The following is a 23826-nucleotide window of genomic DNA, read 5'->3' as shown; positions in this document are numbered from 1 at the left end:
CTCCAGTGGGGCAAATACAAACCTCTCCCCTGCTTGAGGAGTGTAATCAGTCACCCTGGAAACCAAAAAAGCACTTACAGGCATTTTGAGAGTTTAAAACTGTTAAAGGGTAGCAGAGCTCTTCCACTGTCAGGACTAAGAATTATCCAACCAACATACAGACAAGGAGAGGACAATGGTAAGAGGAAATGGGCCACTTTACTGAGACCAGCGTGATTCTCAATGTTTAGAATGCTGCTTTCCTCCTGTGGAAGATGAAAAGAAAGTACAAAAAGAGGGGGGTAGACTTTTAAGTACACACTATCAACTCAAGCCACCCAGCTGTTTAAGCTCTTCCTGTTATGCAACCACCAAAGGCAATTTCTAACTCTGGATGAGTTCACAGTTCTAAAACTGTTCTTTGAGTCTGACCGATTTAACACATCCCACAGATTTAAAAGGGGCCAGAGTGGCCTAAAATCTTATAGCCTTTACTTAAGCTTTTTTTGGGGACAATGCGCTCCATAATTTCAGAGACATTGATGTACAATGGTAATCCCTACAGTTCTCAATCACCTTTTCAGTTTCCTGTTGAATCAACTTCAAAGAAGAAATATCCAAGAAGGAAGAAGGCTTATGTGAGCAAATCAGGTGCACGCGCTGTAGAAGTTTAAGTTTGATTAAATGACACAACATCTAATGGTCGACAGACTGCGCTATTAATAATAAACTATCAAAAGGTTGAACCTGAGTTTGCTAAATTATTTCTTGCCATTACCCCACTACACTTCCTTACTGGAGAGTTAACAGTTACTGTAGGAATAGACCTGTTCAAATAGGTCAGTTGCCGTCAAACCAGTAACACGTCCCCTGAGCCAACCCTTCTATATCTATCTCCCTCTCAAGGAAGCAGAAATAAAGTCAAAAACACCTCAAGCCTTATAAAAGGAAACAAGTTGAACATCCTATTTCCAGACCTCCCTGCCGATCACTCAGACTGCCCGTTCTGAGGGGGGATGGGAGAGTCTCGCCATGCACATAACGCAAGACACAATCAAAATCTCAATAACCAAAACAAAGGCAAAAATTGCAACTGACAATTAAATAAACAGAAAAAATGCAGATTACAGCTTTCTGCCATTTAAGTAAGAAAGAGTAGAAAAATGTAAAGACGTTAGGCAAATTCAACTCCATACCAACTCCCAACCTCCCCACCAAAAGCTACAATACAGACTTTATGAACAATGGGATCCAGAGGGTAAAAGGACAGAATATGGAGAAATGGGAAAGGTATAATCACTGTCATTTGGACTGAAAAACAACTGAGCTAGAAAGTCATAACATAATCAAACCTAGCAAGACAGGATTCAAACAGCAAAGGCGCTCACCAGATGAAGTGTTCGATACATAGAGTCACCGGACTTGTCATTGTTTTCAATCCTGGGCTTGCGCTTTATTTTCCACAGTGCAGACATCATCAGGAATGTATTCTCATGGTAATTAATTCTACCACCTGACGTGTTCAGCACGGAGACAGAAGTTTCTTAAAATATTCCCAGAGCACCAAACGCCTCCTAGCTCCGAAGAGAGCATCCTCTCATATGGACGTCCCATGCTGGTTTTCCCATGAAAATCTACGGCCACGTCTCAACGCAGCAAGGACAGCGACGGTGCAACCCCAGAGCTGTACTCGTTTCCCACCACTGCCCTCTGGGAAGCTGTCAAAAGGCTAAACTGTGGACTAGAACTCAGGCTTTGATTTCACCTGGCTAAACAACTAAAGTTCCAAAAAGGGAGAGCTGAAACTGGCAAGAAAACAAAGCATAAAATGCCTCCCCGGGATGCAAGCGTCTCTGCCCTGCAGTCCGAGATCAGCTGATTGGCCAGCATCCTGCACTGCACAGGAATATTAAACCTGCCTGGCTCCGACGACTTTCAAGGCATTCCACACTGAGTCAAGAGCAGGCAACTAAAAAAAAGTTGTGTGTGTGTGTGTGTGTGTGTGTATGTTTAACAGTTGATAGTTTCACATTTTTCCACTCATGCTTTGTTATAAAAGCAGACATTTCTGAGACAAAAACAATACGGATTAGAAAGAAAAAAAGCCATTCTTAATGGAAATGTCCTGAAAATTATTCTAATACATTTGCTAAATGGAAAACAAAATCACAGCTGCCAGGAGGCCTGGAATGCATGACACATGACCGCGCTGCCCTGAAGCTAATTAGCATTCATTTCCAGAAACAAGAGTTTTCAATGAGAAGCAGAGAAAAAAGTAGCCAGCGGTGATGAGGCTTTTTGAGGTTGTCACCCACAGTCACAGGAGAAAGGAGGTGGCTCAGAAAGAGAAAGGCTGCTAGACTGTCCCTGCAGTGTGATGTTCCTCCACACCTCCCCAGTGACTGTGACATTCCAGTACCACCACACTCAACAACAAGCATACAATTATTTACTTTCTCAACTCTGAAAGGCCACATATAGCAAAAACTGCTATTCAATACAAGTGAAAAACACAAAACTCTAACATGCTTTTTCTTTATCCTGACCAATATTATGCATAACAGCCCATTTAGAAAGAAACCAAGAATATTAAACAAAATTAACAGCTCTAACATATTCAGCTGGAATAAAAAGTGATTATTTGTTTCTGTTTATTTAGTTATTTACATATTTACATCTCTACACTCAGCCTGGTGCATTCAGACAAGGCTAAATCATGCTTCTAAGTTTAGACAGCTAATGATTTCAAAATTAATTTTCAGTTTATTCTCAAGAAAAATTTCACACTTATATAGGAGATGCATCAAAAAATATTTAGCCTTAATCAAGAAACTTAAGGTGTTTGCTTGCTCTTACTTTAAATCATAAAAAGAGACACACAGAAATATTAAGTATTAGGAAAAAATTTAAGTGGTTTATGGCTGTATATATAAATGGCCTACAGCACCACTAATAAATTAATGCCGTCTTTTTATGAGGCCTGGTATTTAACACCAGATGTTAACAGTCTGGACACAAAGTAGTTTTAACACAGCCATTAACAGCACAAGACCTGGAGCAAACTGGGCTTGCATCCTGGTTTTGTCATTACAGAGCTGTGTGACCTTCAGCAAGTCGCTTAACCTCTCTGTTCTAGTGCCCTCATCTATAAAACAGGGCAAATAATAGTGTCTCTCTCAAGGGTGTTGTAAGGCTAAGATGAGTTTATATAGAACAGTACTTAATATATACAAGCCCTTAAATAAGTATTACTTCTCATTTATTATTAGTAACACACAGTAGAACCCAGTCACCAAGAACTGCTCATTTAAGCTTTTTGTGTTCAAATATCCTAAGTGAGAAATTTAATTGACCAAAGGTTATTTTAGCTAACTAATTTGGGTTGCATGACAAACTTTCAAATAAAGAAGATGAAGTCTGAATCAAAGCAAAACTAGGAAGTATTTCGGACACACAATGCTCCCCACATCCAACCTAGCAGAATGAAATACCAACTTACAGCTTGAATGCAGTCTACTGCATGATCTTCAAAGATATTCAAATCACCACCCAAACTTCTAAATCTTTTTTTTTTTTTTTGAGATGGAGTCCCACTTTGTCTCCTAGGCTGGAGTGGTGCAGTGGCGTGATCTCGGCTCACTGCAGCCTCCGTCTCCCAGGTTCAAGCAATTCTCCTGTCTCAGCCTCCTGCGTAGCTTGTCAATAATTTTGAGAAAATTCTGTCGCTTTTTAGAAAGCCCACTAAGAATTCCTGCAAGAAAATCTTCAAACGGCACCATCTATTTCTATATTTGACCCTTTGTGTTCCGATAAGTTCAAGAGCCTTGTTCTCTGGAAAAAGAACCATGGAGTCGGAGTGACACATGGGACCAGTCAACAAAGCCCTGGAGCCTCTTCCGTCCTCCCCACTGCCAGACCCTCACATTATACAGGACTCTGTGTATGACCTCATGACTCACTATATTTAACACGGAAACGATCTCTCTCAAAATCCACAAGGAGATGAGAACACTGACTATTACGGTAAAGGAAAAATGATCCAATCATTTTGGATCCAATACTTTTTAAGTGTTCAGAAATAAATGTTTAGATACAGGAAAAGTAGCTGTTTGCCTAAATCCAGTTAGAAATTGAAAATTAATATTTGTAGTTCCCATAATACAGTAACTTAATAGTTACCCTTCAAATTGTCTTACATCAGTATAGAAATATGTGTTTCTCCTGAGGACAACTGACCGACCCCACAAAAGTAAGTGGGTAAAAGAAATGTAAGGGTCACCTAAATAAAAAGTAACTTTAAGCAGTTGGTTTTTTAAATTTGCCTTAAAAGGAAACATCTGCATTTCCAATGATCTGCTTTTTAATTAACAACCAACAACATAATGCCTTTCAGTCTATAAATAATTAATGTTGCTTTCAAATAATGTTGCTTTTATATTGTGCCCAACTTAAAAGGACGCTGAGAACGAAGATCCTACAGTCAGTCAAGAGAAACAAATATGGATAAAAGACACTGAAGAATCAAATATGTGCACACAAGAAAGTACTACAGAATATACACATACAGAGGGAATCAAAACAGGAAATGTACAAACGTAGGTTTTCAAAATAATAGTTTATGATTCGAAAGCATTTTTCAGTTATCAATGTGCTTTCTCATAGTTATATTATTTGACCCACCCAAAAATCCAATCTCCAAGCAAAGGCAAGAATCACCCTAATCTTGCAGATTAGAAAACAAAGGTATAAAGTCACATGATTTGCTTAGGTTAAGTGACTAGTAAGTGTCAAGCAAAAAATTGAGATCACAGAGGAATATAAATATCTCAACAACATTATAGAAAAAGATAAGTATAGAAACATAATCACACGCAGTTGCTTTTTTTTGGCGGGGGTGGCGGGGGGTGTGTCTTTTGGATTCAGGTAACACAGAGGTTTCAAGTTGGGTTGTGTTTTGAAGACTGCGGTGAAAAGAGGCTGCTGACCCATGGAACACTTTATGAAGTGGAACAGACGCATGATAAATTATGGGCAACAATTTCAGTGTCTTGCACCAAAGAGAAGAACTTTCTTACTATGTTCAACTAAGGGAAAGTGTATTTGATTAATTTTAAAATACGGTTTCTTTCCCTTTAACATAAAAGTGGCTCACTTTTAACATAAAAGTTGCTCACTTTTAACAAGAGCTGAACGCAGGTAATTCAAAAGGAGTTCAGGGCCGGGCGCGGTGGCTCAAGCCTGTAATCCCAGCACTTTGGGAGGCCGAGACGGGCGGATCACGAGGTCAGGAGATTGAGACCATCCTGGTCTACATGGTGAAACCCCCGTCTCTACTAAAAATACAAAAAACTAGCCGGGCGTGAGGGCGGCGCCTGTAGTCCCAGCTACTCGGGAGGCTGAGGCAGGAGAATGGCGGGAACCCGGGAGGCGGAGCTTGTAGTGAGCTGAGATCCAGCCACTGCACTCCAGCCTGGGCGGCAGAGCGAGACTCCGTCTCTCAAAAAAAAAAAAAAAAACAAAAGGAGTTCATTACAGAAACCCTAAGTAGCAAGAAAGCATAGCTGACTGAATCTCACATACTTTGGATGCTGTTTCATCCTACACAAATGAAGATGTAATAAGGAAATGGCAAAAAATTATGGCATTAACTGGGAGCTCCAGCAGTGGCAGAAATTAAAGAAAAGGGATTTTATTTCACTACGAGTAATTTCTGCTCTATATTCTCACATACAGGTTTGTTACCAAGGCTGTAATTTGGATTTCATATCCTGCTATGCAGAAACATCTCAGAAGTAAAAACACTTCTTCCATAGAGAGGCCTGGTAACCACATACAGCTGTGTAGGTGACGTTGTCAGCTGTGACTCTTCAGTGGTTCAAGGCATGGGATGTGAAAATGAAAATCTCTCACCTTGCTGCTATGATCAGTCTCATCTGAGGATTCCAAATCTGGCCCCTCGGTCTCCTCTGGAGCGGTCTCAGCACTGCTGCCCTGCTCGCTGCAGAGGCTGTGCCCTGTCACATGAAATCAGAAGAAAATGTGGGTCAACGTGGTCAACAGGGTTAAAAGCCAACCCTGTGTGAGGGGGACAAGGAATCCCGCTCACAACGTGTACACATACTGTAAGACCCTCCAAGTACAAGCTCCATCACCTTGGCTCAATCAAATTCAAATGATAGTTGTTACTGTTAGAACTAGTATTATTACTTTATATTTTTCATCATAAATAATAATTGTGGATTGAATGTCTTTGTCTCCCGCTATATAAATTTTTATGTTGAAGACCTACCCCCCATTGCAATAGTAGTTAGAAGAGGGATGTCTGGGAAATCATTAAGTTTAGATGAGGTCATAAAGGTGAGGTCCCATGGATGAGATTAGTGTCCTTGTAAGAAGAGACAGAAACCAGAGTTTGTTCTCTCTCCACCATGTGATGACACAGTAAGAAGGCAGCTGTCTGTAAGCCAGGAAAAGAGCCCTCATCAGGCAACTGAATTGGTTAGTACCCAGATGATTGGGAATCCCAGGCTCTAAAACCATAAGCAATAAATGACTGTTGCTTAAGCCACTCATTTTACGGTATTTTGTTATAGCAGCCTAAGCTAAGACAATAATAGTTTATAATAAAAGAATACATATATATACTAAAAAATTAACTGGTTTTGTTGATTTTACAATTAGCAAATTAATTAATTCATTAATTACTAAAATAATTACATAAGCCATACTGAGAACAGTACAACCAAAAAAATGACTGTCCCATATCCATTACCTGAAAAATCCTGCAACGTCTGTTTTTGCCAAGTCTGGCAAACTATAAACATCTTATAATACCTGCTCGTCCCAGGATATTCTATGCAAAACTGCAAGCAACTTTCTTCCTTTGCTATTTACTGAGTGCCTACCACAGTGGTTCTCTACAGTGGTTCTCTGCATTGAGAAGAGAATGTGAGGATCACTTTCCCCTGGGGTGCTTCTCAAACTGATGGAGGATCTGGATCCCCAGGGGAACATGTGAAATGCAGATTCCCATTCAGCAGGCATGGGGTTGGGCCTAACATTCTGTATATCTTACCAGCTCCGAATGATACTAACCAAAACTGCAGGTCCACGGGCCACACTTGGAATAGAAAGACTCCAGAACATCAAAAACTTTCTCTAGTTGCAGCTGAGAAGACAGTAGTTTGAGTATCACTGTCCTACAATATGAAGCACTGGATCATGGACTAGAGCACTATCAATATAACCAGACAAGAGAGAAGGAAAGAGAAGAAATGGGAGCAAAAGGAGCCTCTGATGCTTTAGATCAAAGATTCAGTCTGCAAAGTGGCTGCCTTGCTCCAATGACACATAAGCTGCTTGGCAACACTTTCTATTCAGGTCCACACTGGCCAGGAAAGTTAGGGAGGAAGTGGGCCTCCGAGCAAACCTGGCACCCATGCTACCTCCTACTGGCCCCTTCTTCTCTGGAATGAAGCACTGACTGAGTGTACCCTGAACGGCTTAGAGGTTTCTGTCTGTTTCCCCACCTTCTGGCTCTGGCTCTTGGATTTTCTTGTGTTTGTTTTCATTACTGGATCACTCATTACTTGCTCTTAAGGTGATAGTGGTCAAAGAAGGAAGCTCGGCTAACTTGGCAGATATCATCTATGTCAACTGTCATTGTCGAAGCAAAAGTGCTTGAATATTTTGCACGGGGGCAATGACCTAGGTACAGGTATTCGTCCCTGATCTGGAACAGCTGACCAGCTCATGTGGGAACACAATGGCAACAGCACTCAGTGCTCTGATCACAGGAACGACAGCATCCTCAGTGCGACGTCCAGAGCAGCCAGGAGGCACGACGGACAGGGGCCCCCTTCACACTGTGGTCTGCAGAATCACAACCTCCTGGAGTTGAACAACCCATAGACTGTGCAGAGAAATGCTGTAACCCTGCACATCCCATTGCTCACAATGCCTAGGATAGCTGATCCTCATGAAATAGTGGGAAAGCAAATAAAAGGATTTTCCTTTGTTTTTGTTTTTGGTTTTGAGACGGAGTTTCACTCTTGTCACTCAGGCTGGAGTGCAGTGGTGCAATCTCAGCTCACTTCAACCTCTGCGTCCTGGGTTCAAGTGATTCTCCTGCCTCAGCCTCCCGAGTAGCTGGGATTACAGGCGCCGATCACCATGTCCAGCTAACTTTTGTATTTTTAGTAGAGACAGGGTTTCACCATGTTGGTCAGGCTGGTCTTGAACTCCTGAATCCGCCCACCTCGGCCTCCCAAAGTGCTGGGATTACAGGCATGAGCTACAGTGCCCGGTTGGATTTTCATTTTTTAATAATACTGTGAGAGCCAGGTTTCCTGAAGAGCAAACAAATAAATCTACTTCTACAAAACACTTAGAAATGCTAAATAAACTAAAACAAATGCCTTTCTTAAACAAAGCTGGGCTCCAAAAACTGTCCAAAGCCCAAATGAAGATGATAAAGTTGACAAAGGAAGGAGGGTAGTGTCCATGCTATGGCAGCCTAAGTATATCCATCAATCCCCAAGCCCTAAAGCAGTATTTCCCAAAGGGTGTGAGAACCTGTTAGTGTTAGCAGGGTGACAACTCTTTTGGGATAGAATTGTGCACTTGGTAGGGACACTTGGCACTAGGCTCCCTGGCTTCCGAGCACCAAACGATTAGGACTTGATTGCCACTGTGACAATCAAAAATGCACCCACACATTTTCCAACAGCAGCACCATCCAGTTTGAGACCCACTGCCCTGGAGCCTTTGGTTTTAACTGTAAGCCCACGATACATGATACAGAAAACAGGGCTTGGGTCAATATAACTTCTGGAGTTAGAAGTGAATTTCCCACATTCATACGGTTCCCCTGAGGGGCTACACCCCTCAGTCTAAAAAGACATAGACTACAAGAAAAAAGTGCTCACTGGTAAAAGAAAAAGAGATGGAAAAAGGAATTCTACCTACACTTCGGGGTAGGAGAGTGGAAAGGGAACACAGCAGGTTTCTTCCCTGAGTTTTTTTTTTTTTTTTTTTTTTTTGGGAGACGGATTCTCACTCTGTCACCCAGGCTGGAGTGCAGTGGTGTGATCTCAGTTCACTGCAACCTCCACCCTCTGGGTCCAATTGATTCTCCTGCCTCAGCCTCCTGAGTAGCTGGGATTACAGAGCCCATCACCATGTGGGCTAATTTTTGTATTTTTAGTAGAAATGGGGTTTTGCCATATTTGCCGGGCTGGTCTTGAACTCCTGACCTCAGGTGATCTGCCCGCCTCGGCTTCCCAAAGTGCTGGGATTACAGGCATGAGCCACAGGGCTTGGCCTGTTGCCTGAGATTCCAGTCGTAGGACTGACTTCATGTGTTTGCATTCCAAGGCATCTGGTAGGAGCAAAAACAAATCTACTCTGGAAGATTTCACCCTTAATGATGATATCACATAATACCCAGAGATAGAGCTTGGTCAAACAAGGACCCACGATCCCATATTATAAAACACAAGAGGCAACGCATCACTATGAGCAAGAAGCAACAGACACAATAACGGACAAAATCAGACCCCCAAGGAATGATACCGCAATGATCAGATGTAGAATATCATATAAGTATGCTTAAAATACTTTTTTAAAAGAAGAAGAAAGGGGGCCGGACACGGTGGCTCATGCCTGTAATCCCAGCACTTTTGGGAGGCTGAGGCAGGTGGATCATCTGAGGTCAGGAGTTCAAGACTAGTCTGGCCAACATGGTGAAAATGTCGTCTCTACTAAAAATACAAAAATTAGCCGGGGGTGGTGGCACGTGCCTGTAATCCCAGCTACTTCGGAGGCTGAGGCGGGAGAATCGCTTGAACCCGGAAGGCAGAGGTTGCAGTGAGTCAAGACTGCACCATTGCACTCCAGCCTGGGAGACAGAGTGAGACTCCATCTCAAAAATAATAGTAACAGAACAGAAGAAGAAAGAGATAATTTCAAAAAACATCAAGTAAATTAATAGAAATGTTAGAAATAGAAACTATAACCAATGAAATGAAACACTCAATAGATGAGATGTAAATGACGAAATGAGAAAAGACTAGAACATCTATCTGAAGACATTACCTTACTAGAGCTCCTAAAGAAATCTTCAAATGTTAAAACTATCAAAATGGAATTGCATTTTCAGCTAAAATATTATCCAAGAAAGAGACTTTAATAAAGACTTTTGAGAAACAAAGAATGAGAAAGTTTACCAAGAACAGAATCTCACTGAAAAAGTTCTCTAAAGGATGTACTTTCAGGTGGGGAAAGAAAGATCTGGTACACAAGTGAAAATGATAAACAGCTGATACACACACAGGTAAGTCTTAGTATATACGACAACCCTCCCGCCCCAACTCCCCAAAAAAGGTACTTGGGGGCAAAAAAAATACAAACTGCAACTAAAACAATGGTGGAAATGATTATATTTAAAGCCATTTCATAATTTTATGCAAGAGGGAACTAGAAACACTAACTTTGGTTTCTGTTAATAATCACGTTAAAATTTTAAGATCAACCACTAAAAGAACAGAAATAGATTATATAGGTTGAAAGGAGAAAGCAGAATTAATAAATGCAACCTGGAAGAGGACAGGAAAGGAAAAGAAAAACAAGCGAGACAAATTGAGCAAAACAAGATAATAGAAACAAATAAAAATACGTGGATATTCTAAATAAATGTAAGACGGCCTAACGTAATACTTAAATTTCATGTTTAGATTCTAGAAAAAAACAGTGCAAAGCAAAGCCCCAGCTGCATGCTATATGGAAGTGATAGACTTAAACATAAAAGACACAGAAGATTAAAAGGTTGAAAAACTATATTAGGCAAACATAGAGAAAGTTTCAAAAATGTCAGACACAATCGATTAGTCAGGATACCGAAGACGTAAACATCAGTAATTATACAGCTTGAGTCATGAATGCATTTCAAACCCATACCCAAGAAATTGGTGAATATACATTTTCCATGAAAATTAGCAATTTATGCAAATTGGCCACACATCAGGCCACAGTATAAGTTTTAAGCAATACCAAAGAATCTGTATGGATGCAGACCACAATGGCAACATTTTTCTTGGAACTAAATATTTTATGAAAGAAAAAATGGCCAGTAACACTAAAGACAGTTTTAAAAAAGAAAAACAAGATTAGGGGATTTTACCTACCAGATCTCAAAACATATTGTAAAAACACAGTAATCTAAAGCAGTGCAGAACAGGCTAACAGAACAGAGAGCTCAGAAACAGTGCCTCTATCCCATGCAGATGTTCCTCAACTTATGATGGGGTTATGCCTCAATAAACCCATCGCAAAGTCAAAAAATCATTAAGTCAAATCATCATACATTGGAGACCATCTGGCCAGGTGTGGTGGCTCACACCTGTAATCCCAGCACTTTGGGAGGCCGAGGCAGGCGGATCATGAGGTCAGGAGTTCGAGACCAGCCTGACCAACATGGTGAAACCCCATCTCTAACAAAAATACAAAAATTAGCCAGGCGTAGTGGCACACACCTATAATCCCAGCCACGCAGGAGGCTGAGGCAGGAGAATCACTTGAACCTAGGAGACGGAGGTTACAGTGAACTGAGACTGTGCCACTGCACTCCAGCCTGGGCAGCAGAGTGAAACGCCATCTCAAAAAAAACCAAAAAAAAAAAGTGGGGCCATCTGTATATGGAAATGTGAAATACAGCAGTTGTGCCATTGCAAACCAGTGACAAAGGAACAGAATATTTGATAAATGATGCTAGGACAGTAGCCATATGAAGAAATATAACATTGGATACTAACTCACACCATTCATAAAAATCAGTACCAGAGATATAAATCAGTATGTGAATAGCCCAAACTGTAAATCTTTTAGAAGAAAATATAGAAGACAGTGTTTATTACTTCAGGGGAGAGAGAGATTTCTTTTTTTTTTTTGAGACGGAGTCTCGCTCTGTCGCCTGCGCTGGAGTGCAGCGGCTGGATCTCAGCTCACTACAAGCTCCGCCTCCCGGATTTACGCCATTCTCCTGCCTCAGCCTCCCAAGTAGCTGGGACTACAGGCACCAGCCACCTTGCCCGGCTAGCGTTTTGTACTTTCTAGTAGAGACGGGGTTTCACCGTGTTAGCCAGGATGGTCTCGAACTCCTGACCTCGTGATCCGCCCGTCTGGGCCTCCCAAAGTGCTGGGATTACAGGCTTGAGCCACCGCGCCCAGCCGAGAGAGATTTCTTAAACAAGATATAAAGAGTACAAACCATGTAAGATTGAAAATTCAGATTTTGCTGAAATTACACACTTTTGTTTGTAAAAAGGCACCATAAATACAAGAAGACATGTTACAGACTGAAAAAGTTATCTTCAGTACATATAACTAGCAAAATATTAACATCTAAAATATAAAAGAACTCCTACAAATCAATAACTGGAGGTGTATCTGATTCTAAAGCATATATATTTTTTATCCCCGTATGTCATGTTTTCTACACTTAACTGAATAAAATGAATTAAAATAGGCAATGCAGTTTGTAGCAGACCATTTGCAAAGATGACAGTGATTATTTACTTCATCTCTTTAAGCACAGACTTTTGTGTCTATTTTGCCATTCCATGAATTTGGGCTGGTGGTGTGATTTGTTTTGACCAACAGAATGCAACTTAAGAGATAATATGTCAATTGTGAGCCAAGGACTCACGTGACTTTGTAGTCTCTGATCTTGCCCTGCTGGGAACTCTGAGCCCACCATACAAAGAAATCTCAAGCTAGCCTCCAATGAGAGACCCCAAGGAGAGGAGGCCCAGCTATCTAGTCACCGTACGTGGGAGTGAGTTAGGCCATCTTAAACCCTCCAGCCCCAGTCAAGCCACTGGATCACAGAGCCACATGAATGACTCCAGGGAAGGTCAGAACAACCAACCAGCTGAGCCCAGCCCAAACTGCTGAGCCACAGAACAGTGAGCAAGTTTGTTGCATGGTAGGAGATAACCAGTAAGTGATTAGGGGGAATTTCATGATACAAGAAAACCAGAAAGGCAGGAGTTGACAGTGGTACACTTCAAGGAAGCTGAGGAGAGACACCAGCATGGCAGGAAGAGGGAATTCAAGTGGGAAAGGGCATTGTTCTTACTCCCATACTTTAGGGCCTTCTCTAAACACTCCCAGCTTAAGAAGTGTAGACGACACCATTGTCAAGTTTTTTTGTTTTTGTTTTTAAATCCCATACAAACAGAATTTAGCCACTTCCTATTCTAGCTTCCCCTGCACTACTCACAACAGTAGTAGGCAAGAGGCTTTCCCCTAATGATAGAAATTGAAGGAATTATCTTCTTTGTTCTGGACATTCCTGTCCCCACCTACTTACCAGGAAACAATGCACGATAGCTCTGCTACCAGTCAGAGAGAGAAGGCTGAAGATAAGGCTTGGTAGTGGCCAAAGAAGCAGCCAGAGCAAGAAGAATGCCCGTCCATATTCCGGTACCGAGGACATGGCCAGGGATGCAGCAGGGGCCCAGGGGAGAGGGAAGAGGGCTCAATCTAGAGAGACAAAGCCTCGGGGAATGAAGAAGCCCAGAGCAGGACTGCGGACCCTCTCAGACAGGGTCCACAGGCCAAGTCAAAAGCCTCCATAGAGCCAGGCGCAGTGTCTCCCAACTGTAATCCCAAACTCCTGAAAGGCTAGAGCAGTAGGATCACTTGAGTCTAGGAGTTGAAGGCTGCAGTGAACCATGATTGTGACACTGCACTCCAGCCTGGGTGACAGAGTGAAACCCCAATTCTATTTGAAAGAAAAAAAAAAAAAAAAAAACTGCGGTAATGCTATAAATAAAATTCATTGTTGTGAACAGGTAAAATCAATGCTTTGCCTTTTAAGTTATTTCCATTAATAATATTTTTGTTACTGTGAAAATGTTTGCAATCAGTACCTCCCACACACCATTAGCAGGACAGACAATGAGGAGATTTGGGAAAGTACAAACATACTAGTGTAAGTTTACGTTGAGATTTACCTTTCATTTACCCAGATTAGACACATCTACTTTGGCTTCCTTCAAGTCCATGTGAGACTTAAGCTTAAAGGAGGAAGAAAAAATATTCTGGCCTGGTGAGATGTCTTAACAATGTGTTGTAAGCAGATCTTCCAATTCAAACACTGACAAAGAGAAACAATTATAACACTACATTTTTAAAAGGTCTTTTAAATGCCTGAGTTTAAATCCCTGATGGAAAAAGACCGACCGGGGGTGGGGGCAAAAGAAAGCTTAGACGCTGTCTCTAAAGATATTTAGCTGGAACTCAACCGTTAGGACATAATCTTATTTTGCATTTCAGTCATTTTACTGTTATAAGATTTTAAGAATTCCATATAAACACCCATAATAAGATCAGCATAAACGCTCACCCCTCCAACAAAGCTAAAAAACAAACCAAAATAGAGAGAGAGAGAGAGACAGAGAGAAAGGAAGAAAGAAAGAGAGAAAGAAAGAAAGGAAAGGAACGTTACAACTTGAACTTGGTAGACAAAAAATAACTTCTTTTTAATCAAATGTCACAAAATCTCAGTCTTTGTTTCCTATAGAGAGAAATTCAAAAATCCGTAAAAACTTACTAATCCTGTTAGCTTGTTGTGAAAGTCAAATATAAAGTACATTAATAATCTTTAAAAATATCAAAATAGAGCATCTCAGTCTCTGAAACATGTTTTTCTCACATGCAGGATTTGACGGTGTCATCAGTCAAATCTCAGTGGAAGTTACCCCGCCCCCGGCTCCAGCAGGGCCCACCCAATCAGGCCATGTGCTGTGTGACAAGAAGCACAGCAGGCCCACAGTTTACCAGGCGCGCAAGGCTCCAAATGTTATCGACAAACAAACAGAGGACCATGTGCTGCCTGGGTATCTGTGAGACTTCAGAGAACCTGAAGCCCTGGACCATATTTGTTTGTGGGAAGAGAAATCTGTGCAGTTCCTCTTCCTTTGCTGCCCCTCCCTGCCGCCTGACTGTCTTTGGTTTTCAGAATCGAGCTCCAGGCCATCTCCATGGAACATCAGACCAAAATAGAACCTCACACTTCACGGGTACTGCACAGAGGCACGTCCCGCCCACGCAGACCAAGCGGCTGTCCGTGCTCAGCACTTGGCAATTCCTCGCTCTGAAGCAAGGTGCCTTCGACTTTCACGGCTATCACAGAGGCCTTTCCTGTTCAACAAACGCTGTTTAATCTACTTCCTGCAGGAGGGACATTGGTCTGGACTGCAGAGCACAAGCTTCCACTTGGCATCAGACAGACACGCCTGAGGTTTATCAAAGGGTCTGACTCTCCAACTCCAGCGCCGGCCCTAATTGCCTTTCACATGCCACGGGCCTGCTGTTAGACACAAGCACTGGGCTTTCTCCAACACAGTAGCAGTAATAACCATTTTTTGAACAAGAAGCCGCTTTTAGAATGCTGGAACTTTTATTATTTTTAAAATTGTTACCTTTTTTTTTTCTTTTTTTTGAGACAGAGTTTCGCTGTTGTCTCCCGGGCTGGAGTGCAATGGTGCGATCCCAGCTCACTGCAACTTCCATCTCCCCGGTTCAAGCAATTCTCCTACCTCAGCCTCCTGAGTAGCTGAGATTACAGGCACCTGCCACCACTCCTGGCTAATTTTTTGTACTTTTAGTAGAGACAGGGTTTCGCTGTGTTGGCCAGACTGGTCTCGAACTCCTGACCTCAGGTGACTCACCCTCAGCCTCCCAAAGTGCTGGGATTACAGGCGTGAGCCACCGTGCCCAGCCTGTTACTTTCTTTTTTAGAGATAGGGTCTTGCCTTGTCTCACAGGCTGGAGCGCAGTGGTGTGATCAAGGATCTCTACAGCCTCAACCTTTTGTGCTCAAGTGATCTTCCTGCCTCAGCTGCTTGATTAGCTGGGACTACAGGTGCACACCACCATGCCTGGCTAATTTTTAAATTTTTAGTAGAGGCAAAGTCTCACTATGTTGCCCAAGCTGGTCTCAAACTCCTGAGCTCAAGTAATCCTCCCGCCTCAGCCTCCCAAAGTGGTGGGATTACAGATGTGAGCCACAACCAACACCTGGCCTCTGGCACTTTTAATGTAATCCTGTGGGCTACTCATTGAGGTAAACCAAAGGTACCTGCTTTGCCCCAACTGGTCAAGTGGAATTCTAGGGACAATCACAGCAGAGCTGCATGTACCACAAAAATAAAGTGAACGTGAACCCAAAGAGAGAGAGAAACAGGCGTTTGAAACTTTGGAAAGACACTAATGGTGTCACTTGAACTATGATTCTTATAATTTGCATAAAAGCTGGGGTTTTGCATAATTACTTTTACATAACTGCATTTATTTTTTCTTTGCTTTCTCCTTGATGTAAGAAAGAAAAACAAGGCCATAAAAGGGTATTTGTGTTGGAATTCTCTCAAATGTTTTATAAAACTTTTTTTTTTTGAGACGGAGTCTCCCTCCATCGCTCAGGCTAGAGTGCAGTGATGCAATCTCGGCTCACAGCAACCTTCACTTTCCAGGTTCGAGCGAGTCTCCTGCCTCAGCCTCCCAAGTAGCTGGGATTACAGGCGTGTGCCACCACGCCCAGCTAATGTTTGTATTTTTAGTAGAGATGGGGTTCCACCATATTGGTCAGGCTGGTCTGGAACACCTGACCTTAGGTGATCCACTTGCCTCGGCCTCCCAAAGTGCTGAGATTACAGGTGTCAGCCACTGCGCCCGGCCTATAAAACTTTTTTTAAAAACTATTTTACATCTAGATTTGCTTTACTTTCTTATACTGATGTTCCCTGCAACATTTCCCTAACAGGGTGATAGAGCTATACCTTTTAATAAATTAGGCCGGTAGTTCTCAACTGGGGGAGATTTTGCTGCCCAGTGGCCTTTTGGCAATGTCTGAAGATATGTTTGATGGGCACAACTTGGGGAGGTGGCAGACTATTGTCTTGTAGTGGCTTGCGGGGGTACTGCCTAACATCAACACACAGGACAGCTCCCCACAGCAAAGCTTTACCTAGCCCAGATTGTTAATGTCGCTAGATAAGATCAGTATTCAAAATAAATCACACAAGAACATAAGAGAGACTTTTTTGAAACCTCACACAAATACAGTTCTGCAACTTCCTATCCTAGCTTCCCCTTCACTGCTAAGATCTTTTTATAAAAACAGCCACTGAAGGAACTATCTTTTTGTCCTAGACATCCTTCCCTTTTTTTCCTACCAATACGTACAAAAACAAATGCTTTAAAAAAAACCGAAACAGATGAAAGTAGCTCCAGTAAGATTGCAACCAGAACTCAGGGACGGCAAACAGCCAAGGATAAGAAACTGAGTCTTACAGAGAACACTCAGGATAGACTCTCCTTATGCAGATCCTGGCTTTCTAAGCCCACGTGGCAACCCATGCAACAGGCTTCCCTCGTAAACCAAGGAACGAGAGAATGGAGAATGTACTACAGGACCACCTAACAAAATTTTCATTACAAAAAAATCTCAATGAAGCAGATCACAAAATGTGATCAAGAAACTAGAGAAGGTTTGCATGTCACTGTAAAATTCCAATTGTCTTATGATTCCACCAAGACAAGAAAAAGGGCGGGAAGCAATAACCAGGAAGAGCTGGTGACCTAAGGCAGTGGCTCCCAAGCAGGGCTGGACACTAGAAGCAACCACCAGAACAAATGCAGACGCAGACCCCATCCCAGACTAGATGACTCCATGAGCTCTGAAAAAGGACCCAGGAACCTCAGAATTCATTTCTTTTTGCTTGAGAAAGGAAAACATAAAAAGGTGTCATTCATAAACTTAGTTATCAGGTAATTCACCTGTTACAGACTGAGGCGGCATCGAAGGCAGGGAGAAGACTGAAAAAGAGCAGTATCTGGTCATAGGCCAGGGAATCCTCATGTGCCCCATAAGAGAATGGCTTCATATACAGAACATCTATTGAGCGCTTACTGGGTAATACTCTAAACGCTTTACTTTTATGCATCATTTAGTCCTCACAATAGCCCAGTGAGATGATAGTGTGGCATTATCCCCATTTTCTAGGTGAGGACACTGAGGCACAGAGGGATTAAGCATGACCAGGTTAAGGTCATGAAGCTGATGAACACAGAAATGGACTGAATTCTGGCCAGGTATGGTGGCTCATGCCTATAATCCCAGTACTTTCGGAGGGCAAGGCAGGTGGATCACCTGAGGCCAGGAGTTCGAGACCAGCCCAGCCAACATGGTAAAACCCGGTCTCTACTGAAAATACAAAATTTACCTGGGCGTGGTGGTAGGTGCCTATAATCCTGGCTATGTGGGAAGCTGAGGCAGGAGAATCAGTTGAACCCAGGAGGCAGAGGTTGCAGTGAGCCGAGATCCTGCCACTGCACTCCAGGCTGGGTGAGTGAGACTCTGTCCCCCCGGCCAATGACTGAGTTCCAAAGAAATGGACTAAGTTCCAAAGAACTTGGTTCCAGGCCCTACTCTTAGCCACTAGGCTGTGATGCTTCCACATAGAAGAAACAAACCTCTCTATGAGAAAGCAGTTCAGAAACAATACAACTTTGCAAGCTAATCCCATACTCACTCAGGGTTCTTAGGGGAGGACCTGGCCAAGTCTGCACACTTGAGTTTGTGAGACGGTGGAGCTCTGCAGGACCAGCCTCCAGCAGCCAGGCAGCAGCCAGCACTCACGTGGACTCCAGGGTCCCTGAGACTCAGCAAGGCTCTCTGTCAAGGACACCAATCATCCGCCTTAACTTACTCCCATAAAACCTCAAACCTGCCACTCAGGATGTTTCCTATTTTTAGTTACTTCTAAATTTAGACTAAGGCTGTAGTCCAGCCTGCCCATTGTACAAAATTTTCTTGGTTGTTTTCTATTTTAACTGCAGCTGTCTGTTGATACTGCTTATCTCTGCCCCATCACGGAGCAATCTTTCAGTTATTTTATCCTGTTTACTTGCCTCCACTTTTATCTTCCATTGTTAAGTGGGGACTAGGAAGCAGAAGCAATTAGAAGGTAGATAGGCAGAGACCCAGGTGGGGAACTGAAGTGCCTTCTCCCCGCCAGCACGTCCAATTGGGCTGCTACTTGACCAGAGTATTCAGAAAATTCTTCCGAAATTTACTAATTCTGAAGCCAGTTTAGAAATCTTACCAAAAATAAATAATAAATAAATAAAATAAAAAAACTAAATAGTAACAGTGGCTTTACTTTCATGCTTTATTCTTGAGTCAGTCTGATCACCTAACTTGACAAAGCAGACTCTGTTCTGAAGGAATTTTTTTATTTTTTTAGATAGAGTTTCGCTCTTGTTGCCCAGGCTGGAGTGCAATGGCACAATCTCGGCTCACTGCAACCTCTGCCTCCTGGGTTCAAGCAATTCTACTGCCTCAGCCTCCCTAGTAGCTGAGATTATAGGCATGCGCCACCACACCTGGCTAATTTTGTATTTTTAGTAGAGACAGAGTTTCTCCATGTTGGTCAGGCTGGTCTCGAACTCCCGACCTCAGGTGATCCGCCCGCCCTGACCTCCCAAAGGGCTGGGATTAATTACCCTAACCCTAATCCTAACGCCTATCCTGAAGGATTTTTGGTGATTGTAAAATTGCAAAATTTTAAGAGGTAAAGCAATGTGGCCGGGTGCAGTGGCTCATGCCTGTAATCCCAGCACTTTGGGAGGCCAAGGTGGGCAGATCACCTGAGGTCAGGAGTTCGAGACCAGCCTAACCAACACGGTGAAACCCCGTCTCTACTAAAAATACAAAAATTAGCCAGGTGAGGTGGCAGGTGCCTGTAATCCCAGCTACTCAAGAGGCTGAGGCAGGAGAATCGCTTGAACCCAGGAGGCGGAGGTTGCAGTGAGCCAAGATGGTGCCATTGCACTCCACCCTTTGGAACAAGAGTGAAACTCCGTTAAAAAAAAAAAAAAAAAAAAAGATAAATGAAAAAACAAAAAACTACACTAAAACATAAACTGGAGCACAAAATTGAGTCATACTTATTATCATACTTTCAGCTCCATGCCTGGCACATAGTAAATAAATACTTAAAAAATAGTTTCGAGTTACGGCCATTTAATTGAAACAAAAAAAATAAACCTTCCAAAGATGATCCCAAAATTGTAGTTTTAATGTGTTTCAAAATAATGGCAGGGTCCATGGATTTAGTGCACAGCCTCCAAAGGCGAGTGGTCTGAAGGAGGTAACATGTAGTCAGGTGTAAAGTCTAGTTGTTTAAAACTCCACCACACAAAAGACCAGACAGCAACTGTATACACAGAAATACTCAGATATTTCTGAAACAGATATATATAAAGTGCATTTTAAAAATCTTTTAAATGCATGTAAAGATTTATTCAATGCATTTTAAACTCTATTAAATGTATTTTAATAGATTTTTAAGCAAACACACGTACACGTACATATGCATACATAGATTTTTTTTTAAAAAAAGAAGAAAGAAATAGACCAACACATTAACGGTGGCTATCCTTAAAAAAACAAATTGTGAGCAATCTCAGTCATACTTTACATTAGGGGACAGCAAATTTTATGTGTAAAGGGCCATAGAGTCAATATTTTTGGCTTTGCAGTCCTTGTCACAACTACTCAACTCTCCCATTGCAGAGGGAAAGGAGCCAGAGACAAGGTGTAAATAAATGGCATGACTGTGTTCCAATAAAACTTTATTTACAAAAACAGGTGGTGGGCTGCTTTTAGCCTATGGGTTGTAGTTTACCAACCTTTTTTTTTTTTTTTTTTTTTTTTTCCGTATCTGTAACCCAGAAGAAGGGCTCAGACAGAAGAAAAATATCCAAAGAAAGTTGAGTACACACTGTTGCTTATAGCACATAGGTGCAAGCTTATAAAATCCTTTAAATAATCTAATCTAACATAACATGTCTCATTCAAAGTCATATTCCAGAAACAACTGTAGCTGTGAACCGTTTGATGGGGTCGAGCCTGCCATCTTGTGGTCACATGAAACAACAGCCTTTATGGTCTTCATTCTCCTTTATTAAGGGTACACAACTCACTGGAGTCCTTTTCAAAAACATGACTGGGATGTGGGGACCACAATAACATAATGAGTCAAGGAAGTCAACTGTAACTCAGGGCAATCAATTTTCTGAAGTTTCAACTTGTCAAAATATGCCAAGGAGTCAATGAACAAAAGAATGAGGGGTCCTGCGCTTCCTCAGCAAGCCGAGCTTCAGAAAACGATTTGAAAAACAATAGCAGGGCAAGAATATCCAAGGCCCCAAGAGGCTTCCATTTCAGATTTTGAACGGAACCCTCTTTTTTTTATCCCAAGCTTTGAGAAGAGAAAATAATGACAAAACCCCAACTTACTAAATCAACCCAAACCCTAGAACCCAGTCATGGAGAAATCAACGATAGCAATCTATGCCGTTCCTCTGTTCCATCATCCACTCACTCTCTTGCTGAACAAGACGGGGCCACCCACGCAGTGAACCACACGTAAAGAGCCAGGAAGACGAAAATGAGGAATATAAATCCAGTCTCAGGAAACACATTTAGGCAAAAAGAGAGACACAGGCAAGTAAGAATCGCGTGATCTAATGAGAGCCCACATGGAAGTCAAACGTGCAGGGTCGTGGGGGCCCAGAGGACAGAGCTAACTCTGTGGGGTCACAGGAAGACTTCGAAAGGCAGGTGGCACTCACACTGCTTCTAGCAGAATGAGCACAGGTTGCCAGAAGGAGGGGGAGAGGAAGGAAGGGCAGGGCAGGGGGGTCACCGATGGGCTCAGGTTCAGCCTTCAGGTTGAAGAAGTCCAAAAGACAGAGCAAACAAGAGCTCTGCACACATTTCCACTCTGGGCCCTCAGCATCTCAACTCATGTCCTTCTCTCAGACAGTAGGAAAGCAGGGCTGGGTGGTTTGGAGGATGACGACAGAGAAGGTAGGACTTAGTCTCAGCATCTTATGTGATTCCCAGCACTTGTTTTTTTTTTTTTTTTTTAAGAGACAGGCCTCTGTCTCCCAGGCTGGAATGCAGTGGTGCAATCACAGCTTACTGTAGCCTCAAACTCCTGGGCTTAAGCAATCCTCCTGACTCAGCCTCCCAAGGAGCTGGAAACACAGGTGCTCTCCACTATGTCCAGCTCATTTTTTTTTTTTTTTCCATACAGATAGAGTCTCGTTATGTTGCCCAGGCTGGTCTCAAACTCCTGACCACAAGTTATCCTCCCACTTCCGCCTCCCAAGTGCTGGGATTACAGGTGTGAGCCACCACACGTGGCCCAATTCCCAACACTTCTGTGCCTCCGTATCTCTATCCACAGACAAAGGCCTCTAAACATTCACCTTTCTCCAAAATGAGAAACAGCAGAAGCACTATAAAGCTGCCCATGGGTGACAGATGGATTTGTAGCAAAACAGTTCTATGAGAAATAAAGATCCCTTTGCCTTTGAAATTTCAACAGGAAATGCAGGGCCAGTCATCAGCACATCTTGTGCACACATTTTATAGCACCTGCCAGACAGAGGCACTCACTGAAACACACAAGCCGCGTGATAAACTCCCCGGGTCGTGGCAGAACGGAGTTCAGACTCACCCCCAGCACCACCCTGCACAGTCATACCTGGGTTGCTGGTGAGAAAGGCGAGGGGGCTCTCGCCGAGGTCCGCAGGGCCGTCCACTCGGTGGGGAGGGCTTTCCAGCAGCTCCACTCCTTCCTCCAGCTCGGGGTAGGTCCTCACCAGGAGGCCCAGCGAGGGCTGTGAGAGGAAATCTTTGAGCATAGAAGAGTTCAGGGCGTCAGCAGCACGATTATTGATCTCAAGAATCTCATCTCCTGCTTTCAGGCCTGCCAACGCAAGATGGAAAATTTTTAATTTCACACACATAATCAGAACACAACAGCTTAGGAGCTCCGCTATACAGGGCACACCTGCTGTGGGTCTCACAGCCCCAGGTGCGGCTGCAGACAGGCTGCGGTGCTCAGAAGTGATCCTCAGGAGAGGACATGGGCCTCAGATTCTGAAGGTTCTAGATGTGCAGGTTACAACATGCCTAGCTGGTCCTTCATACATCAAGCAAACGAACTTACTCCTTTGTTAATCTAAGTGTTCCGAGCATCTGCCAATTTCTCACAAATGTTAATTAATTCAGGCTATCTTCCTACACTTTTCGGGCGGGGCGAGGGTGGAATGACAGTGCTCTCTGATGACTGCCATCACTGTGTTTTGTGCATGTTCATGCCTCAGTGCACACTCAAGTCACAGCCAGCTAATATCTATTGATTATTTCCGTGGAACCAAAATGCAGGGTGTTCACTCTGGCTATGAGGACAGAAGTAAGGATGTCTCATTCCAAGTACACTTAAGAGATGACAGTTTCAAGAACCCAATGCAATCATTTTTGCCCTTTTTTGTTTTGTTTTCAAACTACATCAGAACCTTGGGATGAATCTCTTTCAGTAGATCCCCAAAGGATCAGCTAGGGGAACTGCCAAAGTTTGCGACCCAAGGGAACGACCATGAGCAAGCCCAACCTAGAAGAACAGGAAGTTGAGACACTGAGGTGCAGTTCAAACCAGCACTGGAAGAACATTCCAGCAGCCTGAGAAAGGGAGAGGTTGGGAAGAACATGAAAGAAAATAAAATAATCCTTTCAGCTAGGAAGAGAAAAGGAGCCCAATTTCTAATTTTATATACCAATATGGAAAAACCAACTTGAAAAACGGAGTGAGTGAAGGGCAGGCAAAGACAAATGATAAATTGCAGGAACGAGAAGCCTCGAGGTCCTCGGGCATCCCACTCAGATTCTGCAGAAAATGACCCTACAAAGAAGTTCTCACTTCCCAG

At 42.8% G+C, this 23826-nt stretch overlaps 1 protein-coding gene across 4 annotated transcripts in view; it reads right to left on the bottom strand.

Moving 5' to 3' along the window:
* TIAM1 (TIAM Rac1 associated GEF 1) overlaps positions 1 to 23826 on the bottom strand; it is a 451288-nt gene that overhangs the window by 41184 nt on the left and 386278 nt on the right. For 2 of the 4 annotated variants that reach the window (XM_023190306.1, XM_023190298.1), the window contains 2 exons: positions 22602 to 22826; positions 5890 to 5993 (listed from right to left, as the gene is read on the bottom strand). In XM_023190306.1, the coding sequence (XP_023046074.1) occupies positions 5890 to 5993; positions 22602 to 22826 (329 nt within the window). Of the gene's footprint in view, positions 1 to 1367; positions 1695 to 5889; positions 5994 to 18575; positions 19219 to 22601; positions 22827 to 23826 lie in introns of those variants that run through there. The other 2 variants (XM_023190314.2, XM_023190319.3) reach the window with 2 other exon arrangements.

This window comes from Piliocolobus tephrosceles, chromosome 19 (genome assembly GCF_002776525.5).
Source record: "Piliocolobus tephrosceles isolate RC106 chromosome 19, ASM277652v3, whole genome shotgun sequence".
Lineage (NCBI taxonomy): Eukaryota > Metazoa > Chordata > Mammalia > Primates > Cercopithecidae > Piliocolobus > Piliocolobus tephrosceles.
This window is presented reverse-complemented; position numbering and strand designations above follow the sequence as displayed.